At 40.8% G+C, this 13,057-nt stretch overlaps 1 protein-coding gene across 2 annotated transcripts in view; it reads right to left on the bottom strand.

The window, feature by feature from the left end:
- Positions 1–3,790: 3,790 nt before the first annotated feature.
- LOC124280559 (CXXC-type zinc finger protein 1-like) overlaps positions 3,791–13,057 on the bottom strand; it is an 85,222-nt gene continuing 75,955 nt past the window's right edge. The window contains exons 14-16 of one of the 2 annotated variants that reach the window (XM_046716506.1): positions 6,565–6,717; positions 4,649–4,785; positions 3,791–4,403 (exon numbers count right to left, since the gene is read on the bottom strand). In XM_046716506.1, the coding sequence (XP_046572462.1) occupies positions 4,388–4,403; positions 4,649–4,785; positions 6,565–6,717 (306 nt within the window). In that variant the 3' untranslated portion in view covers positions 3,791–4,387. Of the gene's footprint in view, positions 4,786–6,564; positions 6,718–13,057 lie in introns of both variants that reach the window. The other variant, XM_046716507.1, reaches the window with a different exon arrangement.

Here is a 13,057-nt window from a genome sequence, read left to right as displayed (position 1 = left end):
TTTCTTTCAGATGCAGGAACCCTGGTCCTTTCTGGATTTGGCGTTGTGTCCGTCCGTCCCACTTCTACACAGACTTAGTACACTGCTTTTCCAGGAGACCGGTGGGATGAGTTTTTGTCTAATGGTGGCTCCAAAGTCTCTGGGTACCCAGTTAAGTCCCTGCCGACTGTACTGGGGAGGAGGTTCGGTGCTAGAGCCTGACTGTCCCATCAGGATGGTTTTTGCAGCAACAGCCGAGCTGTTTAGGGTTGCTACATGCTGTGGCTCCCAGTCATTCCCCAGTAGAACAAATGCTGACTACACTTGACTGTTAGATTTTAGGTGGTAGGCTAGATAGGAACCCCTCATGCATGCCTGCGTGATGCTGTCATAGAGATGGCATAACTTAGTGCTTACCCACCATTTATTCCTTCAGTAGGTAGTTAGCGGACTAAATACTAGCAAGTGAGACAAAGGACTGCCCGATGGAGACACCCCATGAGCAGAATGCCCGATGGAGACACCCCATGAGCAGAAGTAGACCAAGAACACTTCTGAAGGTATGAAGATGGCCTCGAAGTGAACAGAGGACCAGAAAGGCAACTTTTTCATGCAATCTTTTGAAGTGTTTTATTGTTACGTGTTCAATAATAATTACTCTTATGACCCAGGACGCCATCGTCACCTGCAGGTGTAGTAGACTGTATGCTGACCAAGGCTACAACGGACTGCCTGAAGGATTCCAACTGAAGGGACCGCCAAGCGGACCTCCATAAACACTGGCCTGTCAAGAAGACGCCCTGGGTGCAGACATGGACCTTGAAGTCCCATAGAGGCAGGACGACTGACAAGACGACATCCCATGAGCAGAAGTGGACCAAGAACTCTTTCGAAGGCATGAAGACTGCCAAGAAGCCGACAGAGGACTAGGCAGGCAAGTTTTACAGATAATCTTTTGAATGAAACATGGGCGTGTGTAGATGATAGCAAGTTAGTCCTGTTATTACACTAACTGATGACAAAGGTTTTCATTGTATACGATGACCAAAGGTTCTTATAAGTTTTACTGAAATTATTCGAAATGAACATTATTTCCGTCAAAACCTTGTGTGAATGAATTGGCAGATCACATCAATTCATCTGCATTTACAGGAACCCAGATCAGTTTACCGCTGTCATGCCTTAAAAAAGCATCAGTTGTCACAAAATGCATATGTAGCCATAACCTCTGTACTTTGACTAACTAAAACTCATAATTGTTGCTCCATACATGAAGTGTAATATTGTTCCTTGTTGAATAATGTTCATCACGCTAAATTCGTTTGTTATTATACTTTTTTGTGGGCTGAATGACAGGAAGATCTGGGAGCAAATGTGTGTAGAAATAATGCCTATTTCCTTCATACTTTACGAAACATTTAAAGATTTTAATGGCCTTGTGTTTACAATCAAATACATTATAGTGGGAAACACAGCAAACTTGTAAATCATCATGTCCTTTTCATCTAAGCGTATCTGCTCCTTCACTTTATGCGATACTACGCACAATATACCACATAATATTTCGCTCATGTGGGTGCACATCTTACAAATAATTGTTAGCGAGCACTGTACTTTTGAACTTGGCTATATGTTTGTCCCACTCAAACAGTTTACGAAGAGGTGACCACACACACACACACACACACACACACACACGTATAGCGCCGATATCCAGCTCAGCTGCTCAAAGGCGCTGTGTTTTCCCTCGATCACTGGATGTCAATCTCAACGGCATACCGTATTGTCAATCTCAACTCCCTGGGGAGCATACAACTCTTGCAGCCACTAGGCGCACCGAGTTACTGTGGCATTCCCATCCTTACGAGGTACCCATTCACAGCTGGGTGGACTGGGACACATACACATATACAACGTTGTCCATAATATATCAATACCCTGGTACAAGATATCACAGGGAAAAACGTTTTGTTGTTTAATGCATGCCTCACTTTGCAATATTCTCTCCCAGGATATGTCGGCACTATATTCTTGAATATAAACCAGCCTGTGATGTATCCTAGTGGTTAAAGCATTGGCTCACCATGCCAAGGGCATGGTTCGATTTCCCAAATGGGTACTATGATGCTTATCCATGACTCATTTCTTTCAGACGCAGGAACCCTGGTCCTTTCTGGATTTGGCGTTGCCCCCCCTCCCCACACACACACTTCTACACAGACTTAGTACACTGCTTTTCCAGGAGACCGGTGGGATGAGTTTTTGTCTAATGGTGGCTCCAAAGTCTCTGGGTACCCAGTTAAGTCCCTGCCGACTGTACTGGGGAGGAGTTCGGTGCCAGGGCCTGACTGTCCCATCAGGATGGCTTTTGCAGCAACAGCCGAGCTGGTTAGGGTTGCTACATTCTGTGGCTCCCAGTCTTTCTCAGCAATCCCCAGTAGAACAAATGCTGACTACACTTGACTGTTAGATTTTAGGTGGTAGGCTAGATAGGGACCCCTCATGCATGCCCTGCGTGATGCTGTCATAGAGATGGCATAACTTAGTGCTTACCCACCATTATTTCCTTCAGTAGGTAGTTCCAAGATAAAGCGAATCCAGGCTGGCGACTTTGGGTGACAGTGTACTGGCCGACTGGGACCACATGTTGGTTAAGTATTGCAATATTTCAGTTCGATATTCAGGTTACAACTTGTTCGTCACATTATAATCTGTGTAGTAAGTATCAATGATGTGAAATATGCCTTAACGTTACTTTAGGGATTCAGGACGCCATCATCACCTGCACGTGTAGCGGACTAAATGCTGGCAAGTGAGACAAAGGACTGCCCGATGGAGACACCCCATGAGCAGAAGTAGACCAAGAACTCTTCTGAAGGTATGAAGATGGCCTCGAAGTGAACAGAGGACCAGAAAGGCAACTTTTTCAAGCAATCTTTTGAAGTGTTTTATTGTTACGTGTTCAATAATAATTACTCTTATGACCCAGGACGCCATCGTCACCTGCAGGTGTAGTAGACTGTATGCTGACCAAGGCTACAACGGACTGCCTGAAGGATTCCAACTGAAGGGACCGCCAAGCGGACCTCCATAAACACTGGCCTGTCAAGAAGATGCCCTGGGTGCAGACGTGGACCTTGAAGTCCCATAGAGGCAGGACGACTGACAAGACGACATCCCATGAGCAGAAGTGGACCAAGAACTCTTTCGAAGGCATGAAGACTGCCAAGAAGCCGACAGAGGACTAGGCAGGCAAGTTTTACAGATAATCTTTTGAATGAAACATGGGCGTGTGTAGATGATAGCAAGTTAGTCCTGTTATTACACTAACTGATGACAAAGGTTTTCATTGTATACGATGACCAAAGGTTCTTATAAGTTTTACTGAAATTATTCGAAATGAACATTATTTCCGTCAAAACTTTGTGTGAATGAATTGGCAGATCGCACCAATTCATCTGCATTTACAGGAACCCAGATCAGTTTACTGCTAAAATTTAACATTCAAAGTATTCCATGCAGCCGTTTTTAATGCATCATATTTACATGCATGTGCATACAGAGGATGAGAATATTACAAAGCCTATTTGCCTTTGCAAGAATTGTACAGCAGGGTTAAAACAGGGTCAAAACTTATCACCACAAACTGAACCAATACGCTACGCCTCAGAACTAATTTAACTACTCATTTACTAAGTTTCATTACATTTGAAAAAATACTTTTTGTCAATGTGACTGCTGGGAAAATCGGATTCAAACCTGCTGAACAATTTGGGAAGTCCTCATAGTGGGAATAAGCACATGAAAGCAGTTTGATTTCTTAATATTAAAGTCATTTTATTAACGAAATGTAAGAGATTTGATGACATGACACTTCAGTGAACTTAATTTACTACACTTAGAAATAAAAGATGGCCATGTATTTTGTTCATCATTATTTCTGCCATTTTCCATGCTGAAGATTCCAACTCCAACAACCAATAATTCTTGGACATATGACTGGAGACAGATGACAGACTAACCGGTGGTAACACAGGTTCATCAGTTACAGGTACTTTCAGTTGTATCAGCTGCAATCTTTCAGAGATTTGCTCAAAATGATATATGAAATATATGCAATTACTCATGTGAGAGGGTCAAGGTCTATAGACTGGTGAAACTATGGGAAGTCTTCATTGGTGTGAGAGGGTCATAGTCTATAGACTGGTGTAACTATGGGAGGTCTTCATTGGTGTGAGAGGGTCATAGTCTATAGACTGGTGTAACTATGGGAAGTCTTCATTGGTGTGAGAGGGTCATAGTCTATAGACTGGTGTAACCATGGGAAGTCTTCATTGGTGTGAGAGGGTCATAGTCTATAGACTGGTGTAACTATGGGAAGTCTTCATTGGTGTGAGAGGGTCATAGTCTATAGACTGGTGTAACTATGGGAAGTCTTCATTGGTGTGAGAGGGTCATAGTCTATAGACTTCATTGGTGTGAGAGGGTCATAGTCTATAGACTGGTGTAACCATGGGAAGTCTTCATTGGTGTGAGAGGGTCATGGTCTATAGACTGGTATAACTATGGGAAGTCTTCATTGGTGTGAGAGGGTCATGGTCTATAGACTGGTGTAACCATGGGAAGTCTTCATTGGTGTGAGAGGGTCATAGTCTATAGACTGGTATAACTATGGGAAGTCTTCATTGGTGTGAGAGGGTCATGGTCTATAGACTGGTGTAACATCATTCCAAGCACACCCATCCTGTTGGACATTGCCATGCGGATATTACGCTCTTGCTCAAACAGCTCATCAAGGCGAAGCCACTGAAACATGAAATCAATGTTCATTGAATCATTTCATATGACAAAACGGTGCCAGGTTAGAGGTTACAATGGCCATAAATCACTCTTCAACAAGTGTCATCACTGACAGAAACAAGCATGTCTCAGCTTTCCTGGTCCTGCAGTTTCTGAGGGTATTTATGTTTACAGTGGAGCAAACTGCATTTTGCAAGGACCATAATTAGACTTTCAACATTGTTACCATGTGTGAAGACAAACTTCAGTCCCACTGAACAGACGAGGGTGTCATCCTTGGTGGGAACAAGCATGTCAACTTACAGCTTTATTGGGGCTGCATTTCTAGGGGATTATTTAGAGAAATGCAGTTTAAGAAAATTGAGGAGCAAGGGTGATGATAAAAGAAACATGTACGGCACCCACCCACTAACTGACCACATTCCTAATATTTAAAGAAGACAGCTGAGTCACTGCCATAAGAAATTTCAGTATTGAGGATGGTTGGAGTGTTGAGGTCAAATCAAGATCAAAATTTTAAATATGACATAAAAAAAGAAAATAGTCCCACTGCCAGCTACACATATATCAATTATCATTACATAAAGAAGAAAAACAGCAGAGTAATTACCATACATAAAAAAAATGCTGCACTCAGCAATATTCAAGCAATATGATGGCAATCAGTAAACTAGAGTCTGGACCAAGTGATTGGTTTGGTTTGTTTGACGCCGCACTCAGCAATATTCCTGAGCAAGTGATTGACATCTTGAGCTCCATCTATGCAATTAGCATATGGTGACATTTGACAACCAAGACAGTGAGCCTGACCACCCGATTCCATTTGTCATGATAAGCATGGTTTCCAGCATGCACAAATGTACAGAATGGACACAGAAACGCAAAACTGTTTCATGAGAGACCCACAATAATACAAACAATGCATGCATTGATCGTGACAACTGTCCATTGATTCATTCCAGGCTCTGAAGTAGTTATCTATACAGGCAGTACACACCATTTTAATACTATACTGGACCTTGATATTGCCTGCAAGAACCCATAAAAGTAATTACTGGTGGTCCCCTGGACCCCCCACCAGTCAAGGTAAAACCCTGTATTGGCTGTTGAAAATCAAATCTAACCTGGATTTTCATGGGTGAACCATTTGAGTAAATAGCTGTTTCATTGGTGGAAACAAGCATGTACAGCTTAATCTTCAGTGGGGATGTAGTTTCTCAGAGGGTAATGTTTATGTGTGTGGCTGTGCATGCAAATTTGTTTGGCGACATGCAAGTATGTTGTCCAGGCTCACAGAAAAATGCCAAAGTTGAACATGGACACTCCATTCAGATACTGACTCAGAGGCATCAGGCAGGGAGACAAGTACAACCTTAAATGTCTTTTGGTACAACATTGCTGCAAATCGAACTTCCAACTTTGAGCTAAAACATCATGTACCTGAGTTCTAACTTCCTCATATATACTGTTTACTTTAGGCTATCATTATCCTGTCAACTGTAGCAGCTAAAAGTAATCAGAAGCATTGACCAGGTTGTCTTGGTTCCAGTTGTCATCACACCCTGACAGAATAGATCCTTGTTCCCAAGATCTATGTACTGGCAGCTGTCATATTGCTGGTGAAGTGAACTATTGCAGGGCATGAAATTTGTGTTGATAACTCTTCAACTTGGTACTAATGCTGAAACATCTCAGGCCTTATTTCCCCTTACATACAACAAATACTGCCATTGTTATCTTTTGAGCCTTCAGCACTATGCAACACTTTATTCACATATTTCTAACCTGTCTGAGTCTGTTCATGTCAATCTCTGCTCGCCGAAGTTTCTCCCAACAGTAATGTTTGAGACATTTCCTCTTGGGCGCTCGGCAGTACTCTCCTGTCTCTTCAAATACATGGGTAACGAGTGCACAACCACATACATCATCTGCCGCAATCTGGATAAAAAGATGTACACTTCAGCAACAAGAAGACAAAGTCATCAATATGGCCAGCAATGGCAAAATACTCTTCATGAATATGTCTACTAGTTATGATTATGTCAAATGTTTTGGCGTGTATACAGTCTGGCCGCGTTAGTCCGGACCCTGATAATCCAATTCCCGTGATATCCGAACAGTACCTGGCTGTAACCAATGCTGTTTATTATGTAAACTCATTAACTGTTGATTCATTAATCCGGTGCTTCACTCTCCAGATCCGGACATTAATTAGGCGTAACGTATTAGCTAATTACACTTGGTTTTGCTTCATTAATCAGGCGGTACATCAAAAAGGTTCGGATAATCCCCTTACCTCATGAGCACCATTCATTAGTGCTGATTTTCATCAATAAACTTCAATGGTAATTGATAAGTGAGGTGACACTTCTGAGTGACTGAGTATGGTTTTACGCCACTTTTAGCAATATTCCAGCAACATCACGGCGGGGGACACCAGAAATGGGCTTCACACATTGTACCCATGTGGGGATTCGAACCCGAGTCTTCGGCGTGACGAGCCAACGCTTTAACCACTAGGCTACCCCACCACCCCGACACTTCTGAGATGACCATGTCGTTAGTTTGTGATTTTAGTAGGTCTCACTTGTGCAAACGGAACTGGCACCATCAATTCTTATGTTCTTGTCTCGGTATGTCGAAGGGAAGTAACTTTACTGTAGTGGTGTACATAATGGTTCATATCAGTGTTCGGATTAACGTAGCCTGACCGTATAGCAAAGTGGAAGGAGAGTATTGAAAGGTTTGTAAGTTCTGCACCAGAAGGGAGCACTACCACCAAATTCAGTCAAAGTCAAACTTGTTGCCATGGAAACGCAAAACATATTTTATTCAGAATTCCAAAACTGTCAAGGGCACCAGTTCACCACCAGACCAATCTATGTGCCACGTTTGGGGAAGAAATAGTGAACAGTTTTTAAGTTCTGCTCCGGAAAAGAACACAACCACCAAGTTCAGTAGAAGTGAAACTTGTTGCCATAGAAACACAAAAAATATTTTATTCAGAAATAAAAAACTACTAAAAGCACCAGTACACCCCCAGATCTATGATCTATGTGCCGAGTTTGGTGAAGAAATATTGAACGGTTTTAAAGTTCTGCTCCGGAAAAGACGAATGTGCACCCCCCAACCCCCCAAAAAACGCATTGCGGGGGATAACAATGGTTTCCAGTTCAACACAAATAATTCTTGTCTCGAGGGACATATTTGGGGTTCTTAACAGAATGATCAAACGAAGTCTGTATGTACACACAGAGAAAAAAATTCATTTATTTAAAGTGTTTTAAATCTACATGACAATGCAGTGATTTTCTTTTATTCCTGGAATACAGAGCTGTGTATTGTCTACTAATTCATTGGGCAGAAGTGCCACGTGTCTTTTCTTCAAGTTTCCAAATACAAAAAACAATTTAGTGAGGAGGAAAAATGGCATAGAGTGATCATGATGTCAGCATGGAGAAAATGGAACCAACAAGACATGCCATAATACATGTATATGGCAATCCATGTTGTTGTTATGGATGTTTTGGTACAAGACCAGAAGAGTCCATGAACTATGAAAAATGCCAACTGCTAAAATCCCTCTATTGATCATTGAGGATAATATTACTACAACTGTTTAAACTGCACTATTCAATTGGCCAACCATCACTAGGCAATCCCATTAGCACACACCATTTGTTTAAACAGATAACAAATATCACTTCAGCCCCAGCCCAACTGTCGGGTATAAAGATGTTGTGACAATGGTAATCGATCTGCACCTGGCACATTTTACACAAGAACAACTGTCGCACTATTTTGTTTTTATTAGATAAATATCTAGTTTATTTAGAAACGTTAGGACAGCATTAAATACCAGCTTGTGTTCCCAAGTTTTTGCTGGGGTGATATTAGATGGATTGTTTTTACAGCATGCAGTCCCCCTATGATATCAGGGTGCAAGATGACCAATCTACTAATTAACTGGTCACTCTTTTCTCTGGCTTTCTTGACCTTCGCACCGCAGAGTTTTAATCCAAATGTTACGGGTCATAAACGTGCCCATCTGCCCCTGTGGGAGGGTTTATGGGTTGCCTTGCATGTGTAGTACATGTGCACGTAATGGTATGGCAAAACTGTGTAGAAGCAATAGGCTGACAAGAAAGACAGCCAAATGACAACCACCTCAAGCCAAAAGACAAAAAGTAAAACAAACAGACTTTGTCAGTCGAAATGACAGCCAATAGGCACGTGTAAACATTTCCGACAGCATCCAACCACCAACTTCGGGGCAGCGGCAACCACAGATGAGGACATGATAGACAGCATGGTTGATCCCGGGACGACAGAAGAATACAGACACGAGCAGTAGTCCAAGCTCTGGATCTATTGGCTCGGAGAGTTATCAGTCAAAGGATACAGATGGAAGTTCAACTGACACTTCGCTAGATTTCGCACCCCTTCGCAAGATCTCACAAGCCAAGATCTTTGTGAAAGATCTTGGTGCAGGTGCCAGGTCAAACCACATGCACTGAAACTCATAGTGTTCTGTTCCATCTGAACCAAACATACTTCTTATGATCCTAGGCCAGTAGTACGCATCTTTCAGATCTATAGATATCATGTGTTTCCATCTTGAAGTGTTGATGTATGATGTTTGCATTTAATTTTTTTGGCATTGAATACTGAACGAAACTGGACGCACATCTTTGGTCTTCCAAACATTGTGCTTACAAATTGCTTTTCACTGCATAAAGAAACTAGTCACAGTAAATTTGCATCAACCGTGCTTTCAATGTGTTGACAAAGAATAGAAAAAGTTCAGAACATAAGTTTACCAGTAATTGCTTTAAACTATCAAGTTTAGAGCTTATTTCAGTTTACAAAATAAAACTAACATTTGTTATAAGTGTGCTAATTTTATAACTCCCACCCAACACCTCCATGTTATTATGCTGGAGCTAACCATAATAACATCTTTTAGGAAAAGGAGGATCTATACTACGGTTTATTGATGGTGAAGTTTGCTGTTTTCAACCCACCTTGATGTCCATAACACTGAGATATAATGTTTATATTGGAAGCAAGTCCATAATTTCCAGTTGTGACTTCTTTCAGTTCATTTACCATATATTATCGTAGATGAGCCGAGTTTTGAGGACCATAAAAGCAGTTTGTAGAAGGATGTCGGTTTATCTGCAGGTTACACTTACATCAAACTTCTTTTCAGGGAGTAAGAAAACATCATCGTATCACTTCACATGAACGAACAAGACAAGACAACTTAGTCATCAAAGACATCAAATTTGCAATTAAACATCACTGGACAAGATTATTGACCTTTTCAGTTCTAATTTGTTTTTGCCAAGGCATTGTCTTATATGTAGGGATTAAGATTACCATGTAACTTTGTCTCCAACAGCGAGTCAGAAATAGCGATCAGCTGTGCACACATTTCCCCACGGTCTACCACTGATTTAGTTAAAACATACATACTATTATTTTATAAAGAGAAATATATTCTAGCATTGTGTCATTTTAATTGCAGGTTTTGCTCTATAAATGTAAAATATTTAAAATCATCAATAAGGTTATGCGACAGCACATTAGTGTATTGCCGGATAGTTTTTATGCATGGAACAATTTGACCTGTCACCTGAGAGATTTTCGAGCAATCTTGCTATTTCCACCATGAAAACAGTTTGTTGACGTTAACGTCCAGCGACAACAGACCCGTGAAGGTCCGGGTTAGAATTGGCCTTCAGTAACCCATGCTTGTCGTCAGAGGCGACTAAGGGGATAGTGGTCAGGCTCGCTGGCTTGGTTGACACATGTCATTGGTTCCCAATTTCACAGATCGATCCTACTGTTGATTACTGGATTGTCTGGTTCTGACTCGATTATTTACAGACCGCCGCCATATAGCTGGAATATTGCGGAGTCCGGCGTAAAACTAAACTCACTCACTCCAGTTACAACAATTTTAATATGACTTTTCTGTCACACTTCATTTCAAGGCATGATAGTGATTGCTGTGAATAATGCGGACCGAATTCATAATATCGGAGGATAAACTTAAGTAATTCAATATGGATTTGTTAACACTATTTCCGATGACTGATCATGACAGAAAGATGAGTGAAAGTTCGGGGGTCGGCTTATCTACAAATCTGATCTTAAGGGTCAAGTTAAGGGGTGAGCTTATCTATGAAATCGGCTTATCTACAGTAATATACGGTAATAGATCTGGAGCACTTAACTGTTTATTGGGTCCTTATATGTCTGACTGTATGTTGTCTTAAAATGAACAAATGAATGAAGTTGCTGTGTTGGTTATTTATGTTTGATGGAGAACTAGAGTAAGCTATGTTTGCAGACACGACAAGCCACACAAGAAGAGCTTGATCATGTGACAAGTTACTTCTCACGCGATTTCTTTTCAATGCTGAGATCTGAGACGAGGCCAGAGATTTTCAAGTTCAGACCTTATTTTACTCAATGCACACTTATAAAATTTCCAATAAAATATCCAATTTCTTTGACCTAAACAATCAGATAATAAGAATGGAGTATGCCCATGAGATGCTGTTATTTGGAAATATCACTGGGAGTTGTAGTCTGATTTGAATAAAGTATCAAAGCAGGAATTTGGATTTTTTATGCATGGATTATATGATGACTGATCTAGATTCTTTAATTTTTACCTTGATATTCAATCATGTCATGTAATAATATGTCAATTGACTTATAATATTAAACACACATTTGATTCATTTGAATACATGAATTAAATCAACCAAACTTGGCCACTGCAGGAAACATCTAAAAATCCACTTAAGTTCAAAACTGTATAGATGTATATATTTACTTTAGTACACAGCATATGCCAATATGTATTGCTTATGCTACAATGGCATTCTATTCGTATCAAAACAGCGTCAACACCTATTTTTTTGTCAATTAAAATTGCAGGCAATACAGTGATTACTACTCCCTTGCTGTAACCCATGTTTGGTAGTGAAAAAACCTACACCTGTTTATTTGTCATCTTTCACTTGATGGTCATGTATTATTAGTGGTAACGCCACTCAGATTACCCGACAAATGTTCTCATTTAGTATTATTCTCAACTGAGTCTAGACAAACTGTGGCTTCTCACTAGTATGTCTAGACAAACTGTGGCTTCTCACTAGTATGTCTAGACATACTGTGGCTTCTCACTAGTATGTCTAGACAAACTGGCTTCTCACTAGTATGGTTAGACATACTGTGGCTTCTCACTAGTATGTCTAGACAAACTGTGGCTTCTCACTAGTATGTCTAGACAAACTGTGGATTCTCACTAGTATGTCTAGACAAACTGTGGCTTCTCACTAGTATGTCTAGACAAACTGGCACTTCTCACTAGTGTGTCTAGACAAACTGGCACTTCTCACTAGTATGTCAAGACATACTAGTGTCTAGGCTGTGGCTTCTCACTAGTATGTCTAGGCAAACTGTGGCTTCTCACTAGTATGTCTAGACAAACTGTGGCTTCTCACTAGTATGTCTAGACAAACTGTGGCTTCTCACTAGTATGTCTAGACAAACTGTGGCTTCTCACTAGTATGTCAAGACTGTAACTTCTCACTAGTATGTCTAGATGTGGGCTTCTCACTAGTATGTCTAGGCAAACTGTGGCTTCTCACTAGTATGTCTAGACAAACTGACATGCTGGCTTCTCACTAGTATGTAGTATGTCTAGACAAACTGTGGCTTCTCACTAGTATGTCTAGACAAACTGTGGCTTCTCACTAGTATGTCTAGACAAACTGTGGCTTCTCACTCTCACTAGTATGTCTAGACATACTGTGGCTTCTCACTAGTATGTCTAGACAAACTGGGGCTTCTCACTAGTATGTCTAGACAAACTGGGGCTTCTCACTAGTATGTCTAGACAAACTGGGCCTTCTCACTAGTATGTCTAGAAATAAAGATATCGGAATCACCCCTTTGCGGTTTTTGTAATAAAGAATGAGAAACTTTAGAACACCTGTTTTGGTATTGTGATCCGGTATTCAAAATTTGGAAAAGTTTAGAAAAATGGTTAGAAACAGCTCAAATTTACATTAATTTCACAATTTCAAAGATAATGCTCAGAATCAAAGGATGAAATAACAATCCTATTAACGCCGTTATCTTGTCAAAGTCATTACAGTGGAATCTGTCTGTTACGGACCTGGCCTGGGACTTACTCATTTGTCTGTATTGTAAAGTGCGGTCTGGATAGGACAACTTTTGTGCGTTACCGTAGACA

The sequence above is a fragment of the Haliotis rubra genome, unplaced genomic scaffold (assembly GCF_003918875.1).
Source record: "Haliotis rubra isolate DU_JTF1 unplaced genomic scaffold, ASM391887v1 Scf27, whole genome shotgun sequence".
NCBI lineage: Eukaryota > Metazoa > Mollusca > Gastropoda > Lepetellida > Haliotidae > Haliotis > Haliotis rubra.
Note: the sequence above shows the minus strand (reverse complement) of the source record. Positions and strands in the feature narration are given on the sequence as shown.